This window comes from Aythya fuligula, chromosome 6 (assembly GCF_009819795.1).
Source record: "Aythya fuligula isolate bAytFul2 chromosome 6, bAytFul2.pri, whole genome shotgun sequence".
Lineage (NCBI taxonomy): Eukaryota > Metazoa > Chordata > Aves > Anseriformes > Anatidae > Aythya > Aythya fuligula.
This window is the reverse complement of record NC_045564.1, coordinates 25,091,563-25,114,899: the sequence shown is the minus strand read 5'-3', so window position 1 is coordinate 25,114,899 and position 23,337 is coordinate 25,091,563. Positions and strand designations below refer to the sequence as shown.

At 39.2% G+C, this 23,337-nt stretch overlaps 1 protein-coding gene across 3 annotated transcripts in view; it reads right to left on the bottom strand.

The window, feature by feature from the left end:
• HSPBAP1 (HSPB1 associated protein 1) overlaps positions 1-23,337 on the bottom strand; it is a 35,287-nt gene that overhangs the window by 7,873 nt on the left and 4,077 nt on the right. Inside the window, exons 2-5 of one of the 3 annotated variants that reach the window (XM_032190673.1) lie at positions 16,015-16,200; positions 10,180-10,364; positions 6,253-6,389; positions 3,233-3,350 (exon numbers count right to left, since the gene is read on the bottom strand). In XM_032190673.1, the coding sequence (XP_032046564.1) occupies positions 3,233-3,350; positions 6,253-6,389; positions 10,180-10,364; positions 16,015-16,200 (626 nt within the window). Of the gene's footprint in view, positions 1-3,232; positions 3,405-6,252; positions 6,390-10,179; positions 10,365-16,014; positions 16,201-23,337 lie in introns of all 3 variants that reach the window. The other 2 variants (XM_032190672.1, XM_032190674.1) reach the window with 2 other exon arrangements.

Here is a 23,337-nt window from a genome sequence, read left to right as displayed (position 1 = left end):
TTAGGGAACCACTGGGAGAGCAGAGTCTGGAACTGGCAGCTGTGGTAACTGTAGTTGTGGATACAGACTGGGACTGAGACATTTCTGTAGCCTTTCAGAAGGCAGGCAAGCAAATGCAAGGTCAGCAAGGTTCTGAGCAGAAGTTCACAGTGACAGGTAATGGCAAAACAATATATTTTTCTCTGATGTTTAAGTGTGGATAAATGCGTCCTTCTCAACCTCAAAGTGCCTCTGAGACTAGCTCAGCTAGGCCTTTCCTCACACCTTCGGTGTCTAGAGCTGATGGCAGCTAATCTTTTTTTACTGTTTTCTAGTTATATGGACTAAGAACAATTAGGTTAGTGAGCAGAAAGGAAGCAAGAAGTTGCTGAGAAGGGGGAAAAGGTGAGAATGATCATTGACTTTGTCAGGCATCTCAGTTTTTCAGTGTTTTCAGGTAGGATTCACCTCCGCTTTTTAATTATCAAAAAGTTAAGCCTCTATGTGCATAGGCTCCTTTCATAGCCTGTGCAGAAGTACAAGATGGGATGAATGCTCTGGCAGGACCCTAACTGTATAAGATTGAGGATGAATCACCTTGTGGAGGTGCCAGGTTCTTCTCACTAATGGCAGACAGGACATCTGTCCAGGACAGGGTTTAAGCTGAGGGTAATGGCTCTTACCCTAATTCTCTTAGCACTTTTCCCAGAGAGCTGAGGAAAAGTAAAGGGTGGAGGATAATAGAACAGGCATGTTTTGCTCCATTTGCAGTCTTTTAATTAGTATCTGCATAGCTGTGAAAACAATTAAGGTATTACTAAAAATATTGTATAATTTATGAGCAAATAAAACAGAAGACAAATGCTTTCGGTGAAAACCTGCTAGTTCAGTGAGTGCAAATCCACCAGCAGTTAACCTCCTGCTCCATGCTTACCATTCAGCCTTGCCACAATTACACAGGGGACCAGCTCTGTATGTATGTTTACAAGGAGTTTCTACATTTGTGTGACACAGCTTGAGCTTGTAAAGTCTCAAAAATTTAGTTACCTAATATTATAACTTGTATTGAGGACATTAACGTGTAACCAGAAGTTGCACTAAAACCTCAGTGGAAATTCATCCCACAGACGATGGTCAAATAGACAACGTACCCCTTATAAAACCTGAAGTAAGAGCTGACTACTTAAATTCATAAGAGATTCACCTCTGAGGTACACAGTGGAAGTAGTGAAAAGGCACGAAGGATGCAAATGAAGTGCACATTATACATTGGTACAATGTTATGCGAAGGAATTCTGCTTTAAAGCTTTAAAGGGCTGTAGAAAAATGGCTTGTAGCAAAAAATGACCAGAAGATGGCATTAGACACATTAAGTTTTTGATATTCAAAGCTGCAATCACCTTACATGCAGTTGCTCTCCTGAATACCTAAGAACACCTTTGTCTTTATTTTTCATCCCTGCATTGTTACAATATCTAATCCAAAATGTTCTGCATACCCTCTGGGAAGGAGATGCTATAAACTACCACAAAATAAAGCTGGCTGCAAATTCTGAAGCAGTTGTATGCATTCTGTGTGAAAGCGGCTGCTAAGCTTGTATCAAGATTGTTATTATTTAGGGATCCTCTTGCTCCTTAACAAAGGAGTTCTAAGTCATTCCTCCCTCTCTGTCAAACAGCAGCAGTCTCCAGCCAGATGCCCCAAAAGCTTCTGCATGAGATCACAGCATCACCCAAAAAGCACTGATAAAAGGGGCGAAGGCAATACCTCACTGTTCCATCACTACCTGTGTTACTTTATCCCCCAAAATCCAAACAGCATCTCCTCCATGGAAATGCAGGGGACGTGTATTACTGAGCTGGCTCAAGATCTTTATTCCTAGCAAGATTAATTTGTAATTGCTTTAAGCCTAATTAAAATTAAGATCATATTAAAGGTTCACTACCACACTTGATCATTCCAAAGGAGATTATAAATTGAAATAGCATTGGGGATCATGGATAATGCAATGCTGAATGGACGTGGCATTTTTACCAATAGTAAAAACATGTTCTTGGTGCTTTATATTATTGAACACTTTCCTTAGAAAGTGCAGGTGGCAAAACTAATCTTTTACCTCAGGAGCATGACGAGGAGTAAAAGTAGTGCATCCAATGCAACTTGATCACAGACTCCCTTCCATTTGTGACTGTACCAGCAGAAGAACACACTGATCCCAGCTGACAGACATCTTGCTAGAAGCTACTATCCTGCTCCAGTCTGACACCTCCCCAGCTCACAGGAGCATTCCTCACTATGCATCACCAAAATTAGCTGGATTAACAAAAATCTGTTCTTTAAACAGCTGAAGACAGCTGGGTTTGCCAGCCATGGGTGAGGGAACACAAAGTCACTGGGCTGGTGGATCAGAAGAGGTGACGACATCTGGCAGGAGGATGGTGAAAAGATGCTAGAAGCAGCAACTCTATCACCTTACACAGCCAGAGCAATGCACACTGCAAAATGCCTGACATTTTGAGATGCAGAGGAGTGCTTTACAAGGACATGTACTGCTAAACAAATGAAAAGGGTAACTCACTCTAAATACAGTCCATGTTGATTGAATAAAAGAGGACACTACAACAAGAGACTAGGAATTAAGAGTACTGAGTCCTATTCTTATACTGCTGCACTACTCTGACTATAAGCCAGGCACTTGTAACTGAATTTTCTCAGTGAAATGGGGTTAGTAATATCCTCGCATCCTTGTAAAGCACCATGAAACCTCTACGTGGTACGTGCTTTAAAGGCAAATATCATCATTATACTGCTCTGCTATTAAAGCAACAAGTTAGGCCAGTGTTCCCTGGTGAAAGTTACTCTTCACTATCAACATCTGAGTTCCTTTGCTGGCTCTACATGCTCATTAATCAAATACACTTTTACGCAACATACTGTTTTCAGAGTAGACAGGTTAGAGATCTGCTGAAGACAGTTTTAAAACAACTTGGAAGTGATTGCAAGAACTGTTATTGGGTAGTCTATCGAACTAACTCTCCAAATGTTTGTGTGTTTCGCACAAAAAGTCTAGTAAAATAGCTGTAAGTGAAGAAACTTTCCATGCTGAGAGATCTACCTTATTAAACCTGAGTGCAGAACGTTGGGGAAGAGAAATACCACAGTCAATTTGTTAAAACTTCCTAGCCTTTAGTTAGCCAGTTAAATAAATGACTAGCATCTTTCAAGTAACAAAAAGCTCATAAAGGAATGGTACCTGTCCTGGACTGAGTGTAACCACGTGGGCTGTTGTGTTCTTAAACTCAGGAAAGCGTTTCAGATCAGGCTTGGCAACGTTGACTTTGCTGAATACACTGGATTCCTCATAAGGGATCCTGGTGGGATAAAGGAAACTGGTGTCACCAGGTGGGAAGAGGTGCCATTTCTTCCTGAAAATAGAAAGAAGATAAAAATGTATTCAGTGCATGTCAGTTACAGCAAAGAACTAAAGGCAGTAGCAAGGTTTTCAATAAAACATAGATCTGCCTTGCTGTGTGAATCTCCTACGCAGTGAGAACATAGGCAGTGCTTGCTTACAGGCTGTCTACTAAAAGTGTTTTTAAAATATTCCACTTTTTAATTTTTCAGCTGAGAAGATTTACAGTTTCTCACCAATTATTTTTAAAAGGCAGATAAAATGATTTTTTTATTTTTTTTAAAAAAGCTCTCCCATCTGGTTCCTCCTTCCTCCCTTCTACAAAGCAACGTGTAGCATTTACAGATGCTCAGAGAAAACCAGGGAAAATAATTTCATTAGAGACAGCATACGTTCATTCACTGAACGAGTAGCTGCTGTGCCCACGTTTGTTTTAAAAGGAGTGTTTTTGTTTACAACGGCAACAGTAAAGGCGTATGGATGTGTTCTTGTTTCCTATCACCTTGTTTGGTAATTACGTTGGCTCCAAACCCCTCATTCTTAGTAAAAGTCAGCTAGTGTCTCTATTTCACTTACACAGACCAGATCACAGACAGAGAAAAGAACAGGCCAGAACTGGTGGTGCCAGTTTTATGGGTACTATAAATTAAATGTCTTAGCAGGTACATATGTTATTTAGAAATAGAAAATTTATAGGGCAGTACTTCAGGTAATGGAAATAACCAGAAAGGAATATACCGAGGGAAAATTTCTTACATTTAAGAAGTGCCAGACAATCAGTACAACAGTAACCCCTGCACTGAGCAATTGAAAAGTAAAGGCAGTAACTTTGCAGCACATTTGGACAATTTGTGCTCTCCTTTATTTCTGACTCTTGCTAGATCTTTTCTTTTTGTCCCTTTTCGTGGTACTTGCTTTTTGCATAGTGCTTTTGGTTGTCAGTTCTAAGTCACTGATCTGAAAATGGGAGAAAGGCAGCCAAATGGCACAGGAACAGAAGAGACAGGAATAGCAGGGTAGCCAGAACTGCAGAGATAGGCACAGATGGAAGTGCCATAGGTTGCTGATACTTCTTGGTAATTACCAAAGCTACTGCTGGGTGCAAACACAAGAAATAGTTCACCTGGAACCTGAGCCCTACTGGAATTTGACTTTGCCCTCCCAGCTAGACCCTCCAAAGAGGCATCAAATAACTAGGTTGGGAGGCTGATGGGTTAATCCTGCAGGCTCATGACAAAGCAATATCATGAAGCAACAAATTAAGAAGCCCAAGGGATACAAGGAGGAAATTCGAGATAGCAACAAAGGGCTAAGGAGTGGTCCCTGGCTTTCCTGCAAAGGCGAATCTATTTAAGGTTAGCATAAGCTTATTTTCTGTTAGAAAGCCTGTCTTGTTTGTGAGTCTCAAAAGGGAATCTTTCTGCTCTGAAGAAGCACAGGATGCACAAGCTTGTATAGGTTTGTGAGTCTATTTATAGGCTTTGCTCTGAAGAGGAAAACAACTTTGTCTTTTCAGGCCATGCAAAGGCTTTAGAATTCTTCTTTCCCCGAGAGGAACAAAGATTTTGTTCTACCAGAGCAGGAGGGAGTGTCTTGGGAAGGCAGGCAAAATTGCAACGTGATGCTGGAAATCTGGCTGGAGTTCAACCCCTAAAGGTAGGGATCAAAAAGGAATGGCAGGTACCGGGTCTAGATTACTATACTTAATTAGCACACCCAGTATTTAGGTGGATCCTTGGAAGATATTTAGGCATGAAAATCTCATGGGTTTTCATTGAGATTTCCAGCTCCTAAATACATTTAAGAGTCTGGACTTCAATGCCTCGTGCTTGCTGATGAGATCCAGTCTATGGGACTGGTTGCAGCAAGAAGTGCAGTTCTGAGGGGGGCTTCCGGGGTGCCTGCTGCACATTCACCCAAGGATGTGAAGGCTGTTTACAAAGGTTGAATGAAAACCAGCCTGAGAGCAAAACAGAATTACCCTTCTTACAGATAAGACGATGACACATTAACTTGCCTCAGGCCTTAAAGCCAGTCAACCTGTGCCAACGCCCAGAAAAGAAGCCTGCCTGCCTCCCCATCCTGCACCTTAATCGCAAGATGATCATGATTTAACTGTTTTATAAAATGTGTCAGAGTAATTAATCACATTAAAATTCTACTGGCATGTTACTCCTTCCACACCATGTACTATCAAACCTAAAAAATGCACGCAACTTGTTTTGTTGCTCTAGCGTTACTCTAGTAATCACAGCTTGAAGAAAAAAAGAGGCCAATATGCAAGGAAAGCAGGAAAAAAAAACACACCATGGAATAAAAAAGACAGTGGTAAGCTGGAAAAGAAATAGCAACAAAGCCACATGTCCCCCAAATGAGTTTGGAGCCTTAAATGTTCCTTTTAACTTTGCTCACAGCTGGCTGCTCCCATCCTGATGGTCCCCCTTTAAATTAATTGTAGCAGGCTATTAGAAGCTCTTGCACAGAGAATGGCATAAAGTCTAAAGTAGTTTACTTCCATTTTGTTTTCAGGCTTTTTATTTTTAACTCTTTATCTCCTAATTCCAACTTCCTGAGTTCATAACTACTAGGTAGATTAAAATGTTTAATATTGGACCATATAACACACAGACCAGGAATAACCTCCATCTAACTGAAGAAAATAAAATTACATCTTATATTCACGCTCCAGTCAAACTCCAACCCCCTAAATTCTGCCTATAAAACAGTTCTGATGCTCTTCAATCACTCTGCTCAGAAAATTAAAATTTTCAGGATTTATAATTAATACTCGAGTACAAAACTAACTTTATAGCACAATATAACTTTCCTCTATATTTGCTGTATGTGTACATATTTGTTACCTTCCTTGTACTTGCAACACTAAATTGCAGCCGTAGGAGTCCAAATGGCAGGGAGTGTTTGCTCCTTCAGAACCAATCCACAGTGTGCTCTCTTTTCCACTTCTTCCAGGAAAACCAAAGTCAGACCACCTTATATCCTACAGCAATAAAAATGTTGTTTACGTAAGCTGTAACACTGATTCAAATCTTCAAATCCAGTGCTCAGTTCTCTGAGTCTCCTGTGTTCTGCCTCCCCCTCTCAGTTCCTCTGCCTACTTCAGTTGCTACTCCTCGGTAGGGGTTCGTGCATGCACAACCTTTGCACCTTCCTCCAAAATTCTTCTCTGTAGGAGCACTTCTGCTGACTTTCTTCTTTTTCTCACTAGACAGCCTCCCAGATCTGTCTCCATTTCTCATCCCAGCCTCTTGTGTTGCAAGCTACCTGTTTGTTCTATAGGACTGCCCAACTACTTTGTGGCCACACATGGTTTCTTTTCCCGCTTTTCAAACCTTTTTTTTTTTTTGGCCATTCTCTACTCTTAACCATCCACCCAAAGTCAGAATTTATGTTTGAAAAATTCTGATATGTGGCATTTAAAAAAAAATAAAGGAAGGAAAAATTCCCATCCCCTTTTCAATCTAATTTGATAAGCCACATGGCACACTTGCTCTCTCTCTCTCTACTCCTGTCTCAGCTTTCTTCATGTATTCTGGAAACACAGACTTTATCCCATCTCTGACCAAGTGGTATGCTGTTTTTTTTTTTTTTTTTTTTTTAAGTTATTATTTAATAGACACATTCTTCTCCTGCCTTTGTAACTGTGGAGGCAGTGAATGTAAAACAATTCAAATACATGGGGAGAAAAGGCAGAATACGTATGCATCTATTGTGAATATGATCCCAGAGCTTCCCAGTACATTGATCCCTCACCAGGTTTTGCAGGGTGACTGTGTATAGCTTGGATAAAGCTTTCCCTTCTTTCTCTCACCCTGCAACCTGCAGGGCCTGATTGCTGGAAAACATTTGAGGTATGCCAGCCAGAGACACTGGTGCCTTTTGGCTGGAGCCCCAGACTGAGCTTTAGGTAACAGATATTCAGTTCCTGGCTTCCTGATGGTCTCAAGTAAATCACTTCATCTCTGAGCTTTATTTTTTCCATCTTGAAAAGGAAGGTTATGAATGATATTTTCTCTGTTTAGTAAAGCACTTTAAGGTTCATTCACCTCACCTGCCTTTAGGAATCTAATCTAAGTTTGGTTCCTGCTCTTGTCAAAGCACTCTCGGCCACCCCTTGGAGAAGTCTCTCTTTTTCCACCACCTATAAACAGAAAATAGGAATCTAGCCTCCTAATTATATTGCTAGCTGCTTGGAGAGAGGTGGACGACTATCACTTTTTAAGGTCTATGAATGAGGAAAACTACAGCTAGATATTATTATAAGGGTAACTTCACCGTGACTCTGTATTAGAGTCTCATTTTATGACTCAAAATGAGTGTCAGCATTCCTAAAAATTAGGTGTTGCTAAAGATTTTAAATTTCAGAGGTATTGATTTTACAGATATCATTTGAAAAAAAAAAAAAAGCATGTCTAATATAAACATTTGTCAAAAGCAGCAAAAAAATCAAAAAGAAAGAGTTGCTCCTACAGATCTCAGCAGCCATAAAATTTAAAATCCAATACAACCATTTCAGTGATAAAGTTAAGCGTAATACCATCTCTACACTTTAATCTCACACCTAAATAGTTTTTGTATTTTGTTACAATTTAAGTGGAAAGAAAGCACACATAATCAATATTAGATTTAAAAGAACTTTTTGAAAATGCTTCAACTGTAGTAAATAGTTGAAATGATTATGGGTAAGATAGTTTTTAACCAATGAACTGAAAAGGAACTGGTGGGATTTCTGAAATCTTGTCACAGTGGGCTCCTTTCCTACAATAAAAAGCCACAGCAAGAAGAAATGCTCTAAAAGGTGTTCCAACCATAACAGATGGCACATTACTTGTGAATTATATTTATTTCATTTGCTGCTTATAATGAAGTTAATTTGTACCCGTATGTCACTTTAAAAGGTCTCATTTCTATTTAAACTTCACGCATATATCTTGCTTCTGATTTATATCTCAAATTCTGTAATGAAATATCAACTGAACAAAAAATGTAAGATGCTAGATACTGCTCATAGATTAGAATAATGGAATCATTACCTTAGCCCACACAACTGTAAATGATAAACAGTGCAATCTAAATTTCAAACAACTTCTAAATGGCCCTATTAATCACTATAAATAACAGTGCAGTTGGCCTTCTTTTCCCCTTCAAGTCACCTTACGTAAATCTAAATAAAATCTAAAATGAAAAAAGGGGTTATCATCAAATTCACACAAGAGTGGAAGAGAATTTCTACGAAGAATTCTTTTGGCTGGTATAAATCGTGTAGCAGTGTCTCAAAATCCTTGAGTCTGGAACTGACTGATGCATTTCACTCCCATGCCTGTAAAATCAGCAGATGACATACACCATATTTGCTTGCATAACACCATCGATTTTTTCCTTCCCAGATTCTGCTTAAAAAAAAATCCGTGGCATAACCATTACGTGTGTCTATTCTAAAATTACAGTACAATCTGTTGCTTGTTACAGGTCAGGTGATGAGGTTGTCGTGTGATACCTGCACAGAAATGCAATTCCTGGAGCCTCAATTTTGTACTTGAATGGGGGCAAGGGGAAGAAGGAGGTAGGAAAACGGTTCTTTCCTTCAAGTGTGCTTTTATTGACCGAATGAAGCAGCAGGCTATTCAGGTCTTCTGAGCTGCTATTATCCTCGCGGTCTTGTGCCACAAAACAGAGGAAAATGCTGTCTGTTGAGGCAGAAAGACGAGGCCAAGGAAGGACCACAGACAGATGAAGTCAATCAAATTTGGGGAACCCCGAAACATGCCTGGAGCTCCAAAACGAGTTTGAAGAACAATACCCAGTGTGTTCAGTGTGCTCCAGGAGGGAGGGGAAAAGGAAAGGCAAAGTGGTCCCTGTGCTCAACCCTTGCTATCCAACCACAGAACGAAGGAAAAGGAGACCAGTCTGAAAAAAGACAGTTCTGAAAAATACTGATTTTGCTGGTATAAAAGAATAAAAAATATATAAGGAGCATGGGAAACACTTTCTGAGGAAATAATTAATTTGAAGGGGCTTATCAGTTTGGGCTCCCTGTCATCCCAGTGATACAGTATTTGCAGAGAATTGATTTCATCTTCACGTTTGAACGTGTAGAAATGAAAAAGGCTTCATTTACTATTCTTTCTTCATCTCTTTTGATAAAATACAACTTTGCATAGCTATCCTTAATTTTACTCTCTTACAATTTGCATGGAGTAGTAGCTGGAATGTAGATGAATCAAAATATCCACAGGAAAAGTGAAAGAAAATGCTCCAGTTAGGTGTCCTAAGGAAACTACCCCAGATTATGTACTTCCACGAATAGGTTACTTCATTTTTTTTACTGCCTATATGGACAATGAAGATATAACAATCCTGCTGACTCAGAATTCACAACATGCCAGTCCCGCCTGTCATCTCATCACCCTATTCCTTCCTCACTTCCCTGCATTCAGCAGAGGTGCAGGGAAGATGTTCAGCAGCAGTGGTCACACATGTGGCTACGGCTCCCCGAGCTTGCTCTCAGAGTCCTCCTCCCTCCAGTCACAGAATGATGCAGGGCTAAATGGGGAGTGCTGCCAACCTGGCAGTTGTTTTTGTTACATGTGGCATTGTTTTTAGGCATATAAGGAGACCCAGAAATTTGGCTGGCTGCCACATGGCACCAGCCTGAAAACCAAGAGCTTTCATTTCAAAATTAAAAAAAAAAATGGGCAAAGGGGATAGCAGAAGCTACACTAGGTAATTTGCAATGATTAAGCTAGTAAGAGATAATATGAATGCTTTACCTGGAAAATTTCCGCCTTGTCTTCGAATATTCTGGCAATGTACTTGTAGTCAGCATAAGCCCAATACTTGGAGTACTCGAAACAACTGAATGGTCCAGAGAGACAAGAAGGTTGTCCGCTGCTCCAAGCCAAAAACTCTTCAAGTGTAGCTTTCACATAGCTACACCTGGTTTCAAACTGGGGAACTAGAGCAACAAAAGAAAAGCCAAATACTACATGAGCACATAAACAGTAAAAATAGTAATTAATTTCTCCCTGTGTATATGCAACATGAAATACAAAGTGGGACTAGGTGGACTGACTCCAGTCAGTGAAATGGTTCTCATCACTAACTCGTGATTAGTGTCTGAGATCATTGCTTTTTCATTAAGGTTTAAGTGAAAGGCTGTTACCATGAATTTTCTGTGAGGTAAAAGCATACCAACTGTTACTGCTGCTCATGTGCAAGGCACCGTTAAATATGCTAACTCACTAATACACCCAAGTCCCCTAAGCAACTTAAGACTGTCTTTTGCAGTCTCTCTTCTTAAATGGGAGCTGCAAATGCATACATGAGTATTTGTGTAACCTTTATTTTGTCTCCATGGACTTCTGTAGATGGACATACTCATCTTTCCCACTTGAAGCATGACTAAATCAGAGCAGCAATGCATAGGAAGCAAAGTATGGAGCCACACACATCAATGATCCATTTAAAATACGTATGTCCCTATATTTCATTTGGGACTGCAGAGAGCATATTGAGGTGCTTCTTGCCAGACCAAAAAAAAAAAAAAAAAAGAAAAAGTTTACCAGCAGTATTTTGCTTCCATTGTGCTTTGGTCATGCTGACTGATACAACCTATCAGCTCAAGGTCAGGTCACTTGGCAGGCCCACAAGATAGCCCCCACCACAGTAGGCCTTCCTTCCAGTTATCAGAGATCTTCATTTCCTACAGCTGCTAATTGCATCAGCTTCAAAGAGACTTACCCAACTTTAAAAAAATAATAAAATTATTGTACTATAGTCACTACTGAGGAAAAAATTACTGCAGCCTGCATGAATGACAATGATGGAGCTGCAATTTAACCTTGTGTAACTTGCAAAGAGCTGTTCAAAAATGGGATCCTTTCACTGTTGCGCAGCAGCTCTTCGTTCTTTACTGCTCTCCTTATCACAGCCATTCCCATACAGTCTCATACATTTGTTCTTATTCCCCCTGGGTGGGAAAACCGCTTTTGCAAACCTTTATCACCATCATTTTGTCATTCTCTGTTGTAGTATCCTAGGTAGCAGTTTTCCTTCCCCTCACTATCAAATTCATTAACTAAAAAATGCCAGATAAGCCCCAATGTTCAGTAATATGTAACCTGGGTCTCTGCACTGTAAGGGCTCCCTAACCTAAGAACTGCATGCAAGACATATAAATCACCTGCAATAACCAAAAAAACCCTGTATCTGATTCCCTCTCCATGTTGCAGTTCAATGCTCTCTCCTGATACCCAGTCATTAATGCAATGCACATCATTTTACTAAAAGATGGTCTGATGGAAAAATTAGATAAAAGATACAAGCACTATTGAAGTTGGCTCAATATCTACATTATTTTGATGAGAAAAAAGAGTGCTCGAGACACTGTCTATTTTCCTAGATAACTCAGGAGGCAAGTATTTTAAAGGCAAGTAATATGTTCTTTCTAGCTCACAAAGTATTACACTGAGCTTTATTTCAAAAAATCCAGCTATGAATGGCAAGAATGTCTTCAAGGATACAGTCTCTTCAGGGCAATATTCTTGGTTTAATTTATAGCTAGTTCAGTGCCAAGATGTGTGTGCTTAGGGAAAAATAAATAGTAATAAAAAAACAACAGTATTTGGGCAATCTAGACAGATTGTTTATATGGATTTGTAGACTGCAACTAAGGTGAAAATGGTAGCAAAGGGCAGCTAAAAGCAAAAACATCATTAACCAGTTTGCTAATACTTAATGACTAAAAGCTGAAGATGTTTTGTAATTAATAAATTGTAGTTTAAGCCACAGAAGTCTAAAACAAGCGACCAATGCTGTCTGATGGCATGACATCTGGAGGCATGACAGTCTTCTCGCCCACCTAATGCCACAGATTGAAAATGGAAGGAGGGAGGGAGGGAGGGAGGGAGGGAGGGAGTGCTTTTTGCCCAACAGCAGCTCCTCCTTAGTTAAGGTCTAGTCCCGTCAGATGTCAAGTTCTTTTCTGCTCAGGGGGAGTATTTGCAATGTATACTAAGGAAAATAAAAAGGGATAATAGCCTTAGAAGATATCCTAAAATGCAAGTACAAATGGAAGTGAAATGTCTCCTCCATTTCTTCAAATGTAAAAGAAAACTAAATATCCATTCAGAACTGCTGGGGAACTAAAATTATTTAAATAATCCAAGCAAGAAGTAACAATTTAACATTATAACAAAGCACAGGTACCCTCATAAACCTAAAAATTGACCATCCACATCCAACTCCAGTACTAATCCAGCTCTCAGCTTTATGTGACATTTATTCAGCCTGCAGTGTTTGTACTATGCTCTCAGCTTTCTGTTCAGCAGTGGGGTCTACAGCCACCCTTGCAGTCCCCTCTATATTAAATCTCAGAGGCTTGAATTCTTCCACTGTCTTTACTGGTAAAATCTTTTGGGCAGATGTCCAAGTTGCAGCCCTCTTCTAGTGTATCTGACGGGATCAGCTCCACTACAGCATCTCTGAGAACAAATTCCTCCCAAGATCTCATGACACACAGCTGATCAGCATGACAACCTCTCACCCTCTCCAGATTCTTCACAGTAAACTCTTTGTTTATTCATTTTAATACACAACCGGATAAATGATCAAAAGGAGAAGTCTGTATAAAAAAGTCTTTTTTGAGTCAGCTTTCTTCTTCCTTTGTACATGCTGGTATGCTCCAGGTGGCCGTCAGATAGATAGGTTATACTGCTGCATTTTCTCTGCCAGAAACTCAACTTCAGTAGCTGCTTCCCGCCCTTTAACCCACCTCAGAAAAATAAATCTTCTAGCGTGGCTGGAAGTAGATAGGTACAGATTTCCTGATTAATTGCACCTTCATTGCTCTTATAATAAATGTTGGTATTTTCTGGAGGTATCTTATCTCTGTCAATTTTTAATCCTCTGATTGCATTTTTTCCTCCAACAGACACATATTGTTTAACTTGTGTAATAAGACAAAATACTAGCAAACACATACACTTAGGCATGAACAAATAATTCACACAAGCAATACTGCTACCTCCCATGCGTCCCATGTTTCATCTGCCAAATACACTTTCCAGATCTGAATGCCTCAGGAAGTTCCAAACTAGCAAGAAAAGCAAATACAAAATCCAAGAAACTCACACTGAGTTGTCCCATCAGCAGTTCTCACTTTTTTATATTAAGGAATCCTCTGTTTGGGAATCTCCCCACAAGATGCATCTCCCCACATGCAAATGTGGTACCAAAGACGACAAGTTGTTATAGCAAGAGGTTTCAAATGGTTTAAGATTTTCCAGGTGAACCCAGTGGCTTAAATAATCTCAGAAACTCTGAAGCAGTCATTTCAGAGTGACATGAAAATACACCGACAAGGAGTTTCCTTCCTGCATGTTTCCAACTCAGTGCCAGACTAGTTTAGTCTTAAGGCAATTAATCTATTGTTAACATTGGACGAGTATTCAAAGAGGCCAATACAATTTTAGTTGTATTCTCCTGTTGCTTTCTCTAAGCACACTGCTGCTTCCATTTCATCACGGAAAGTTAGCATAAGCAATGATAAGAAAGAGAGACCCTCATTGAAAAACTGTGAAGCACGCAAGAGTGAGATCAACCATTTTCCAAATGACAGTGGCACATGAAATGTATTACATTATTTCAGACTCTGGGATGGCTGGGCTAATGGCTTCACTAATATATCCTTACAATGCAAATCTTTTATAGCAACACAAGTCTCATTCAGTTACAATATAACCCCTGACAGCTCTAACCATCTTCCTGAAGACACTTCTAGCTCGCATTAGCATATAATGGAGGTTCCTGGAGACAAACTGATTGCTGCCTGGAGATTGATGTCTTTAGGAAAAAGTAAAATACAGATAGATGCAACTTCAAGATGAAAATTCCAGTTTAAGCCCACTCCATATCCTTAGTGACTACAAGTTATTGTTAAGAGGTAAGTCTTATCTACTTAACTGGCAGCATCAATCCATCACTTATCCACAAAACACTCCATGAGTCCCGTCTGAAGTTTCCCAGTTGGAATACCCATTTGGCTCTCAAAAATGCCTGCTAATTTATGGAGGCTATCCTTTTACCTGTGCTGGCGAGCCCTGCATATTAGAACTGAGGTACATTAACAAGGTGTCAAGGAAAACGTCATATATATGCAACCTTCTTCCCTGTGGGCAATAGGGTGCCTTTCATGTGTTGTGCAAAAACTGGCTGATGCTACACTGAAGTATAGTGACACTACTGTGGAGACTTGTACCAACATATTAATTCTATGAAACAGTTATCACATCTGTAGGAAGCAGACATATAACACCTGCTTTACCAGGGATGACAAAAGGATCATTAATCCAAGCTGGTAATATGCTTTGAAATCCTAAAATGCCAAGCATTCCCCCTCTAACACTTCCTTCTGTTTCATCACCTCTCTTGCAACAAATTGAACATGAAATAATATTGTCATGATGCTGTGAAAGAAAGCAAATTTCACACAGTGTTGTAAGTAATATAACATGATGTAATCCTACCACTTCCACGGGAACTGGCAGAGCCTCTTCTGGAGTCTCTGTGCAGACCCTACACTCCAAGAAAGAGATGGTCCAACTGTTGAAGGTTGGAAGAGTACACAAATAACAGCCAGAAGGGGTCTAGAAGAACTTGACCTACACTAAGCATATTTTTTTTTAAAGCTGTAGTTGACTGGTCTAGAGAAAAAGAAGCGATGGAAAGGAGAGAAGATAGTTTAGGCAAAAGGGAGAAGCACAAGGCAAACTGCATTTTGGTATGTAGTTGGGAGGACAAAGGATATGCAGAGCACATTCAGAAGATATTCATATATATGAATAAACCAATGAATAACCTCTAAAGTCACTAGTAGATTGACAGTTTGATGCACACAGATCTTGTATTTTCCCACTCTGGTCTGAAACTCTTTCTGTCCATAGATACATCTTGGCTAGCATTGTATAGCTACAGGTGGCTGTTGTAGTATTTAAAATCAACTGCAAAACTTGCCTTTTTTCCATCATGTGTTCCTAGATTTCCAAGTCAATCTGGAAGGTTAGAGGTGAAATTATTCTACTGGCCATCAGGTGATTTTTTTAATGGTTTATACTTTACAGCGTTTTTCATCACAGGTTCTTAAAGTTTTTTTTTTTTTTTTTTTTAAATAAAAACCCTACCAGAGTCTCATAAAACCTCTGGGAGGAAGGTGAGAATTACCTCAATTCTACAGGTGAAAAAAGAGAATAGCCTGGCCAATCAGACAATTTTTTAACACGCTAAGGTTTGTGGATGTAGAAGCTGAGTCTGTCTGAACATTTGAATCACGTAAAAGACAAGGATCAACCACATACCCTACAAAGCAACGAAAGGAAACTGAGACTCTTGATTCTTATATGTTAGTTTTACCCACCAGACCTACTACTACAAATAAGCACTTAAGAAAGGAGAGTCCCACCACTGGCCAAATCTACTGTCCTAAAAATAAAGACTGATGAAAAATAAGACATTAGAGACTGAGCAATGATAACAGAGAGACAGAGAACTGTGCAACCTAAAAAAAAAAAAGAGCTGTGAAGTATATCACCAGTCCATCTCAGTCTCACCTAAATCCATTGTCTTCGATCCTATTCTAAACTCTATTGTCTTTCCATCCAACACTGCAGAAAGGAATTTCACATTCCAGTGCAGGGCTGGCCAGTTGCCAACCATATTACAGAAGACTGCAGGTTGCTGTAGAGACATCACAATTTCCTTGGCTGTCTCAGGAGTAAATGGTTTGACATCTTCACCTGTGTAAAGAAAAAAAAAAGAGCACTGAAGAAATGACTTATGATACATGAAGTGCTATCTATAATCTCCCACAGCAGGGGAAATATTAAGAACTAATACTTCATCTGTTTATAGTTGATTTTTTCATGTATCGCACTTGTAAAAATTTTATGTAACACTTCTACTACAAATACTGGGAGAACATTCCTACACTCAATTACAGTTTAAAACAGTGATTAGCACGTAAAATATAAAAATAAATAAATAAATAGGCATACACTTGGAATTTTAACTTGTAATTGGACAGTAAAGCACTGTAGCCAAATGCTTTAGAATTAGGCTATCAATAAAAAAAAATATGAATAATGTCCAGAGTTTAGAGACCATACATTTTTCTAGTAACAGTCTTTCTGTAGAGAATTCTTTCCACAAAATGTAGAGCATTGTCAGAGATAGCAAACCAGGTTCCTATGCATTTAATTTAAACCAAGAAATTGCAGCGCAACCAAAAGCAGCAAGTATTTTTAAAGTTTTAATATTTCATCTACAGAATTTGAGAAAATTGTGTCAATCCAAGAACTATGCTAATTCAAGATTTCAATTTAGTCCTTTGCTGCTCAGAGAGTTATATGGCCCACTGAAACTGTCAAGCTGAAATGCAGGCAACTTGAATAAACTCAGCACTTTTAGAACAACTTTTCTTTAGGGACATATTGAGAAGGAAAACCTGTTTAAAAAAAATAAAAAAATCAGTTCCATAGAGCTGAAGCAGTGGACTACAAATGTGGATCATAAAAAAAAATCCATTTATTATTGTAACCTCTACTGAAGTTAACTCCTGCAGGACCTGTATCCATATTATGTCTAACATTTAACATACTGATTAAATACACCAGGTTCCCCATGACTTGTTTAGAACAAACAAACCTATTCACTCACACTATTTAGGGGTCATAATATGGTCTAGCATCCACAACAGGTTAAACAAATACAGGACAAGAAAATTCCCCTTTACACCCGGTGCCCCTGCTCCCCTCAGTGTGTGCAGGTGGGAGGCCGGGTGTGGAGAACCAGCAAGCTCCACAGCCAGCAGCCCACAGGGCTTCTCCAACAGGGGAAGAAGCACTGGGAGCAGGGGTTGCTGAGGAAGGTTCCTTGGGATTGTTTCTACCATAACAAAATGTAGGAATACTGAGGCACGAATGGCAGAATAACAGCATCCTGCACATGCCTTTCACGCCTGGTGGCAGGCAACTCCAGCTTAAAGCTTTTAAAAACAAAGGCCTCTGATATTTTATCGCCACAGAACATAAAATTTAAAAAACGGCTTCCAATTCTCCGGGCAGATGAGAGGAGGGAGTTTGGGGTTTGAGTTGTTTTCCACATTTCCTCTCAGCCGCGGAGCAGCGCTTGCCAGGATGGTGTTGCTGCGACAGAGCCGTCTACGACACTCGGCCTTCAGTCTCGCACTCCAGCAACTCACACAGCCAGGAGGACATAAGGAGGCCGCACAGGGACCGTATGCCACACCATATGGCCCTCAGCACCCACAGAAAGAGCCTCAGGGGGTTTCGCAGCGATAGGTGAGCACAGCTGGAGGCAGCTCGTCCAGCGATGGCAGAGCCACCACGAGCAGGCACAACTGCAGGTGCCAGTGAGGCCGCAGGGAGCTGGTGCCAGGCAGGGCCAGAGGACAAAGCTCGGTGTGTTTTTCTTCAGTGATGTTGCTCAAAGACTGAACGTGAGGCTCAGTCCAGACCTGAGCACTCCCAGAGGGATTTATACGGCTTCTTCCATCTTCGAACGGTGCAACTGTAAATATTTCACACAGCTGGTGTTCATGATATGGGAGCTGGCTGGCCTTGCATATCTTTTACCTTGTTAAAACAAAATTATTCCTTGTTAGGCTAAGTTTATCACCACATGGCTGTCCTTTCCACTGTTCAATTGCTTTTGTTTTAAGGGCAATACATTTAATTATTTTAAAGGACCTAAATCCACAGAAATATTTTTGGAGGATTTTCTAAAGCTAAGTTTTACTGCAAACCTTTGGGTTCAACCTGTAACTTCAGCCAGTAGTTGGGATGTTCTCTATAAAAGCAGAAATTTTACTGGGAGAGACAGGAAGGCCCACTAAAGCCAACTCAGCTGTTGATTCTGCGTGGCTTTCTGATGTGATTTCCACATGCATACTGTGCTTTTGAAAGGTGTGGTTTTAACCACAGTGAATATTCAGTGAATATTCAGTGAATAGCTCAAGCTATTGGGAGAGTTTGCATAAGTGCCAAATAAAAAAACACAACACAACTTAACTAAATAGCCTCTCCACTACTGAACATTAGCTGGAGGTTTTTGTCATGTCTCCATACTTGATTCAGTTCTGAACCTATTTCCCTATAAAATTTAGAAACAGTGAAAGAGGACAGTCTGTCTCAGACTGATGTTAATCATTCCTATCCTCAAGTGGTATCAAAATCATTGTTAAATGAGTGTTTATCTTTTCCTGATATAGATAAAATAATTGCATACACCACATACACTGCTGATATAATCAGCAGTGGAGTTTGAGACATTTTAGACAATTTAAAGCATTAGACAAATGAACATTACTTTTTTGGAAAAGACAAATGGGAATTCTTGCCAATTTTGTGAAAAGAATCTTTAAGCGTCTTGAATCAGTTTTATGTATTCCTTGGTGAGAACTACAGTCAGTTAAACATAATTCATTCCCCATAATATTTGTCAGGCATATCTAAATGGCTGTGACTGAAAAGGCACACAATAGAAGGTAACTATCATGTACTGCATCAAATAGATATTTGGTAATTTGGAGATCTCCACTGATGAGTCACACAGATTTCTGAAAGAACTATATACTATATGAATGATAAAAGGTAAAGGAGATATCTGAAGACAGATACCTCTTGGAAGAGGTATTAGCAGAAAAAAAAAGGCAATCTAAAATAATGTTTTCCTTAGTTATTGTTGTCACAGCTTCATGAAGACCTCACAAGCTGGACTCTTCCTTCTCAGTATTTCCTCATCTGAAATTGATGGTAATTGCTCCTAGGCAAAACCTGAGATTTTATAGCATTTACAAGGGCACAGAGTCTGGACATCAGTGTATATAAGTAAAATGCGTATAAATAAAATGTGTAGCAAAGAAATTAAAAGTCCTTGGAATATCCCGGGCATTAGAGATCAAACTCCTGAGGGAAATCAGGTAGCAGGAGAGGATAGAAATGCATATTCCTTTTGAAAAGAAAAAAACTCTGTTGGAGTCTTCATTTTCTCCCTTGTACTCTGATCCAAGAGAGAAAACGAATACTGTTAAATTAGTTCTTTCAACCAGGCTCAACAAATGATGTGGCTTCACAGTACAAAAGGAAACAGGAATAATTTGTCTCATGTTTTGACTTCATGCAAGGCATGTATAGAATCCAACCAGGAACTGAAAAACTGACCAAGTTTTAAGTCAAATTTTGTAACTGTGACAACCTAAATAATTGGTGAAAAACCTAGGTGTTCTTTAGAAAGGCAACAGTGTGAAATAGAGATCTTCCAATTAAAAAAACAAAGCTCTCCAGTCATCTTTACATGAAGTGTTGCCAAAAACGAAGACTCGGCCAGACTTCAGCACTGAGGGCAGGTAAAAGAATAGGGATGAATTTGCTAAGTACTCTCCAGTAGACCTTGTGCTTCTAAAAGAAAAAAATATTTTTTTGTTTCCGATTAACAATTTTTCAGAGTAACTGAATGGGGCTTGGGAATAAAGAGTTTAGCTCAGCAGGCAGTCTGAAGAAAAGTGACTTGATCAAAGTTGTTCAGAAGTTAAATGTACTGTCATTAAAAAGCTAAATGTATTCTCATTCATTTAAAATAATTTAGCAAATTACAGGAGTTCATTAGCGAGTGGTAGTTGGCTTCTGCCAAAACACCCTGCTGCTTAAATACGAGGTTTAATTGAGAGGTATTAAAATTATTTTCTAAAAGAGGGAGTACAAGGAAATCCCAATAACATATTAGGAAGAAGCACTGTCGATTTGTTTTTTTTTTTGCAAATCTGTAATACTTTATCAGCCTTATTTCTTTTTTTTTAAAGAAGTATAATGTATCAGAAGATAAAAGAAATAATTGGCATCAAATAGGCTAATATAGAGGAGTCAAAGCATTCAGAAAATCAGCTAATTAAATATCCACAGCCAGGAGTGGGAAAGAAGGAACAGGGGACGGTGAAATTCACTAAACCAAAAAGAAGTGACTTGGTTTGGAGGTCAGACTTAATGATTTCTCAGTACATTAACTCTATAAATTAAAATAATAATAATAATTAAATAATCTGCATGTGATTACAAGGTTACGCACTATAATCAGCCTACTCTGGGCAAACAGAATGCATCTATTTATATCCAGGTAGTTTTCAGGACACACTGCATGAACACCCAGGTCTGTCCTCCTGACCACTTATTGCTGTTACTATTATTTTTGACTCTGGGTATGGCACCACCGCAGATACAGCATAACCTAGGGGCATCTAAACTAGATTTGCATAGATATTTTGGCTACTGTAGGAGAGTTAGCTGTTACGTGGAGCCTCTCAGGACAGACCTGTTAAACATGCTTCTGCACTGGTAAAACTGGCACCTACAGTTTCTTCCAGAAGCCTGAAATAATAAGCACACCCTTCCTTACCCTCAGTGTCTGCTACTGTTGATGGAGGAGGAAAAAATAAAAGAATGAGGCTGTCCTTGCCAGGAAAATGTTGGGACCGAAAGGCAAGTGGTGTGTGCACACACTTTGCAGTCCTGCTGCAGCATCTCACAGTTAGAGCAAGCCTGAGTGACCCAAGACACGAAGATAAGAGCATGGGCTATGCCCTCAAACTGTCCTTCCAATAAAAAAATAAGGAAATAGCTATCAGACTTCTTAGGGGGTGGAGTAAGAGGCAGAACAATGAATATAACACTGGGAGGGACTTGCACCCCAAGATCATGCATAAATTTATGAAACTCCTTCCAAAATCCCCTAGGGCTCTTCTTAGAAAGCTAGTCCAGAACTCCTCGCCAGCTTCTGCCCTTTGCTTCTCCTGCTGCCATCCTGTACTGCACTTCCAGAAAACAGTTGTATCTGTCTTCAGCTAAAAAAAATAAACTTCAAGCTATCAGCTCTTCTGGTCTCTTCCAGTAGAAGGAATGCTTTCCTTTCCCAAATTGTCCTTGTAAATCCTGCCTGCATGTCCTGGCATTTCATATTCTCCCTTCTCCTTCTTAACTCCAAAACCAGGAAAATTGGGATATGTACAATTGAGACAAGTGATATTAAATGTATTTCCAAGGAACATTGTATATGCCCTATTGGCAAAATTGCTGAAAGCACAGTGAAACATGAGACTGCAGCACCTGTCAGATAAATTGAATTTCATTTTCTTTTGAAGGAAAAGACTATGGTCTTTGAACAAAGCTTTCCATCAGGATATAAAAGAGTTTATCCAACAAGGCAGCCTTCTTTCTTAAACTAGGCTGCTACAATTCCACCTTTCTGTCTGTTGGGCATGTAAATTACACTCACCTGCTGATGGGGAAAAGTAGTAGCAAACCCATTCCTTCCCAACACCTTACCAGCACTCATACACTTTTTTTTTTTTTTTTTTTTACAACCTTCCTAACACATGGGAAATTTAATACAAAACTGAATATAATGTTTTGATTGAAAGTAAAGGAATTGGCACATCAGAGAACGAGCATCTATATTCCTAAGAAAAAAACTAATTTGTTCATGTTGTAAATAAACTATTTCTGTTTATTTTCCTATTCCTTGTTAGTAGTAAACATATATCCATGACTATATCATTGATCAATGCCCTGCACAAAATTCAGTCACAAGCCGTAACCATCTACGACTTTATTGTTGTCCTATGCTGCAAATTCGATTGATGTGAACTTCAAAGTGACAGCAACAAAAGACTCTAAATCTAAAATACACCATTTTTCCATAAGCTATTGTAGTAAATATTGAATAGTGACAGTGAATAGTATTCTAAAAATATGTTTTTCCCGTAAGCTATTGTAGTAAATAGTCAATAACACAAATGAGCCTTTTGAATTTGACCTACACAGGGGTGATGATGGAGTTATACATGGCTTTGTTCATTATTATAATACACTGGATACATATCTTGATTAATGCCCAAGTTTTTTAGAGGTACAATTGTCAAAATGAAATTGTACTTTACAAGAATAAAAGTAGTATTTTTGAATCACATAAATTAATAAATTGAAAGAAACTGGAAAGATTCACCATGTGAACCTCCAGAAAAGTTTCTCAAGTGCACAATCAGAGTATTAGATTCTGGGATTGCCATTATTATAATAACACTAAGAAAAAGCATGGCTGTTCTTACATCTGTTTACATTATTTCATTCAGCAACCAGAAGTCAGCTTAACTTTTATGTTGCTATTTACCTTTATAAACTTCCTCATGCAGCAACACACTGACAATGCACTTGTTGCCAGCAATGAAGGGGAAATTGATCTGTTTAAAACTATTTTCAGTGTTTTGTTTTGTTTTCAATCTTGGGGTTCATGTAAGGGACTTAACATACTGTTTTAATGCAACGTAGGGCTAAGGATAATTTGATCTAATACAGTTCACAAAAATCAGAATCACCAAGCTCTTGCAACTTAATGTCCAATCTTAACATTGCAATAACATTAGTTTTGTTTCTTAATGTAAATATTCAACATAAAAGAAACAGTTTCTACAGAAAGATAAACTTCTGGGCAAGGAGGCTGTGATTTTCACAGCTAATACAACAAGCTGCTGTTAGGGGTATCCCAGCACACCTACTGTATGATAGCCACGTGTGACCAGCCAGATACACAGAAGTTTGTATACATGAACGCCCTAACACTCCAATCATTACAACTGGGCAATGATTACGTTATTCCTTGCTGCCTCGATGTAAGACAATAGGAGAACAATGACAAAGCTTGATCATTCACCAGAGACACAATGCACAGACCAGTACCAGTGCAAAATGACTAGCTTTTCTTGCTGGTGTCAGAGACAATGGGATCAAGACTGAGGCAGATCATGACCCAAGGAGACTGACTGAGATTTTCGGCCTGTATTCCCTACATCTTTCATTAACCAACCA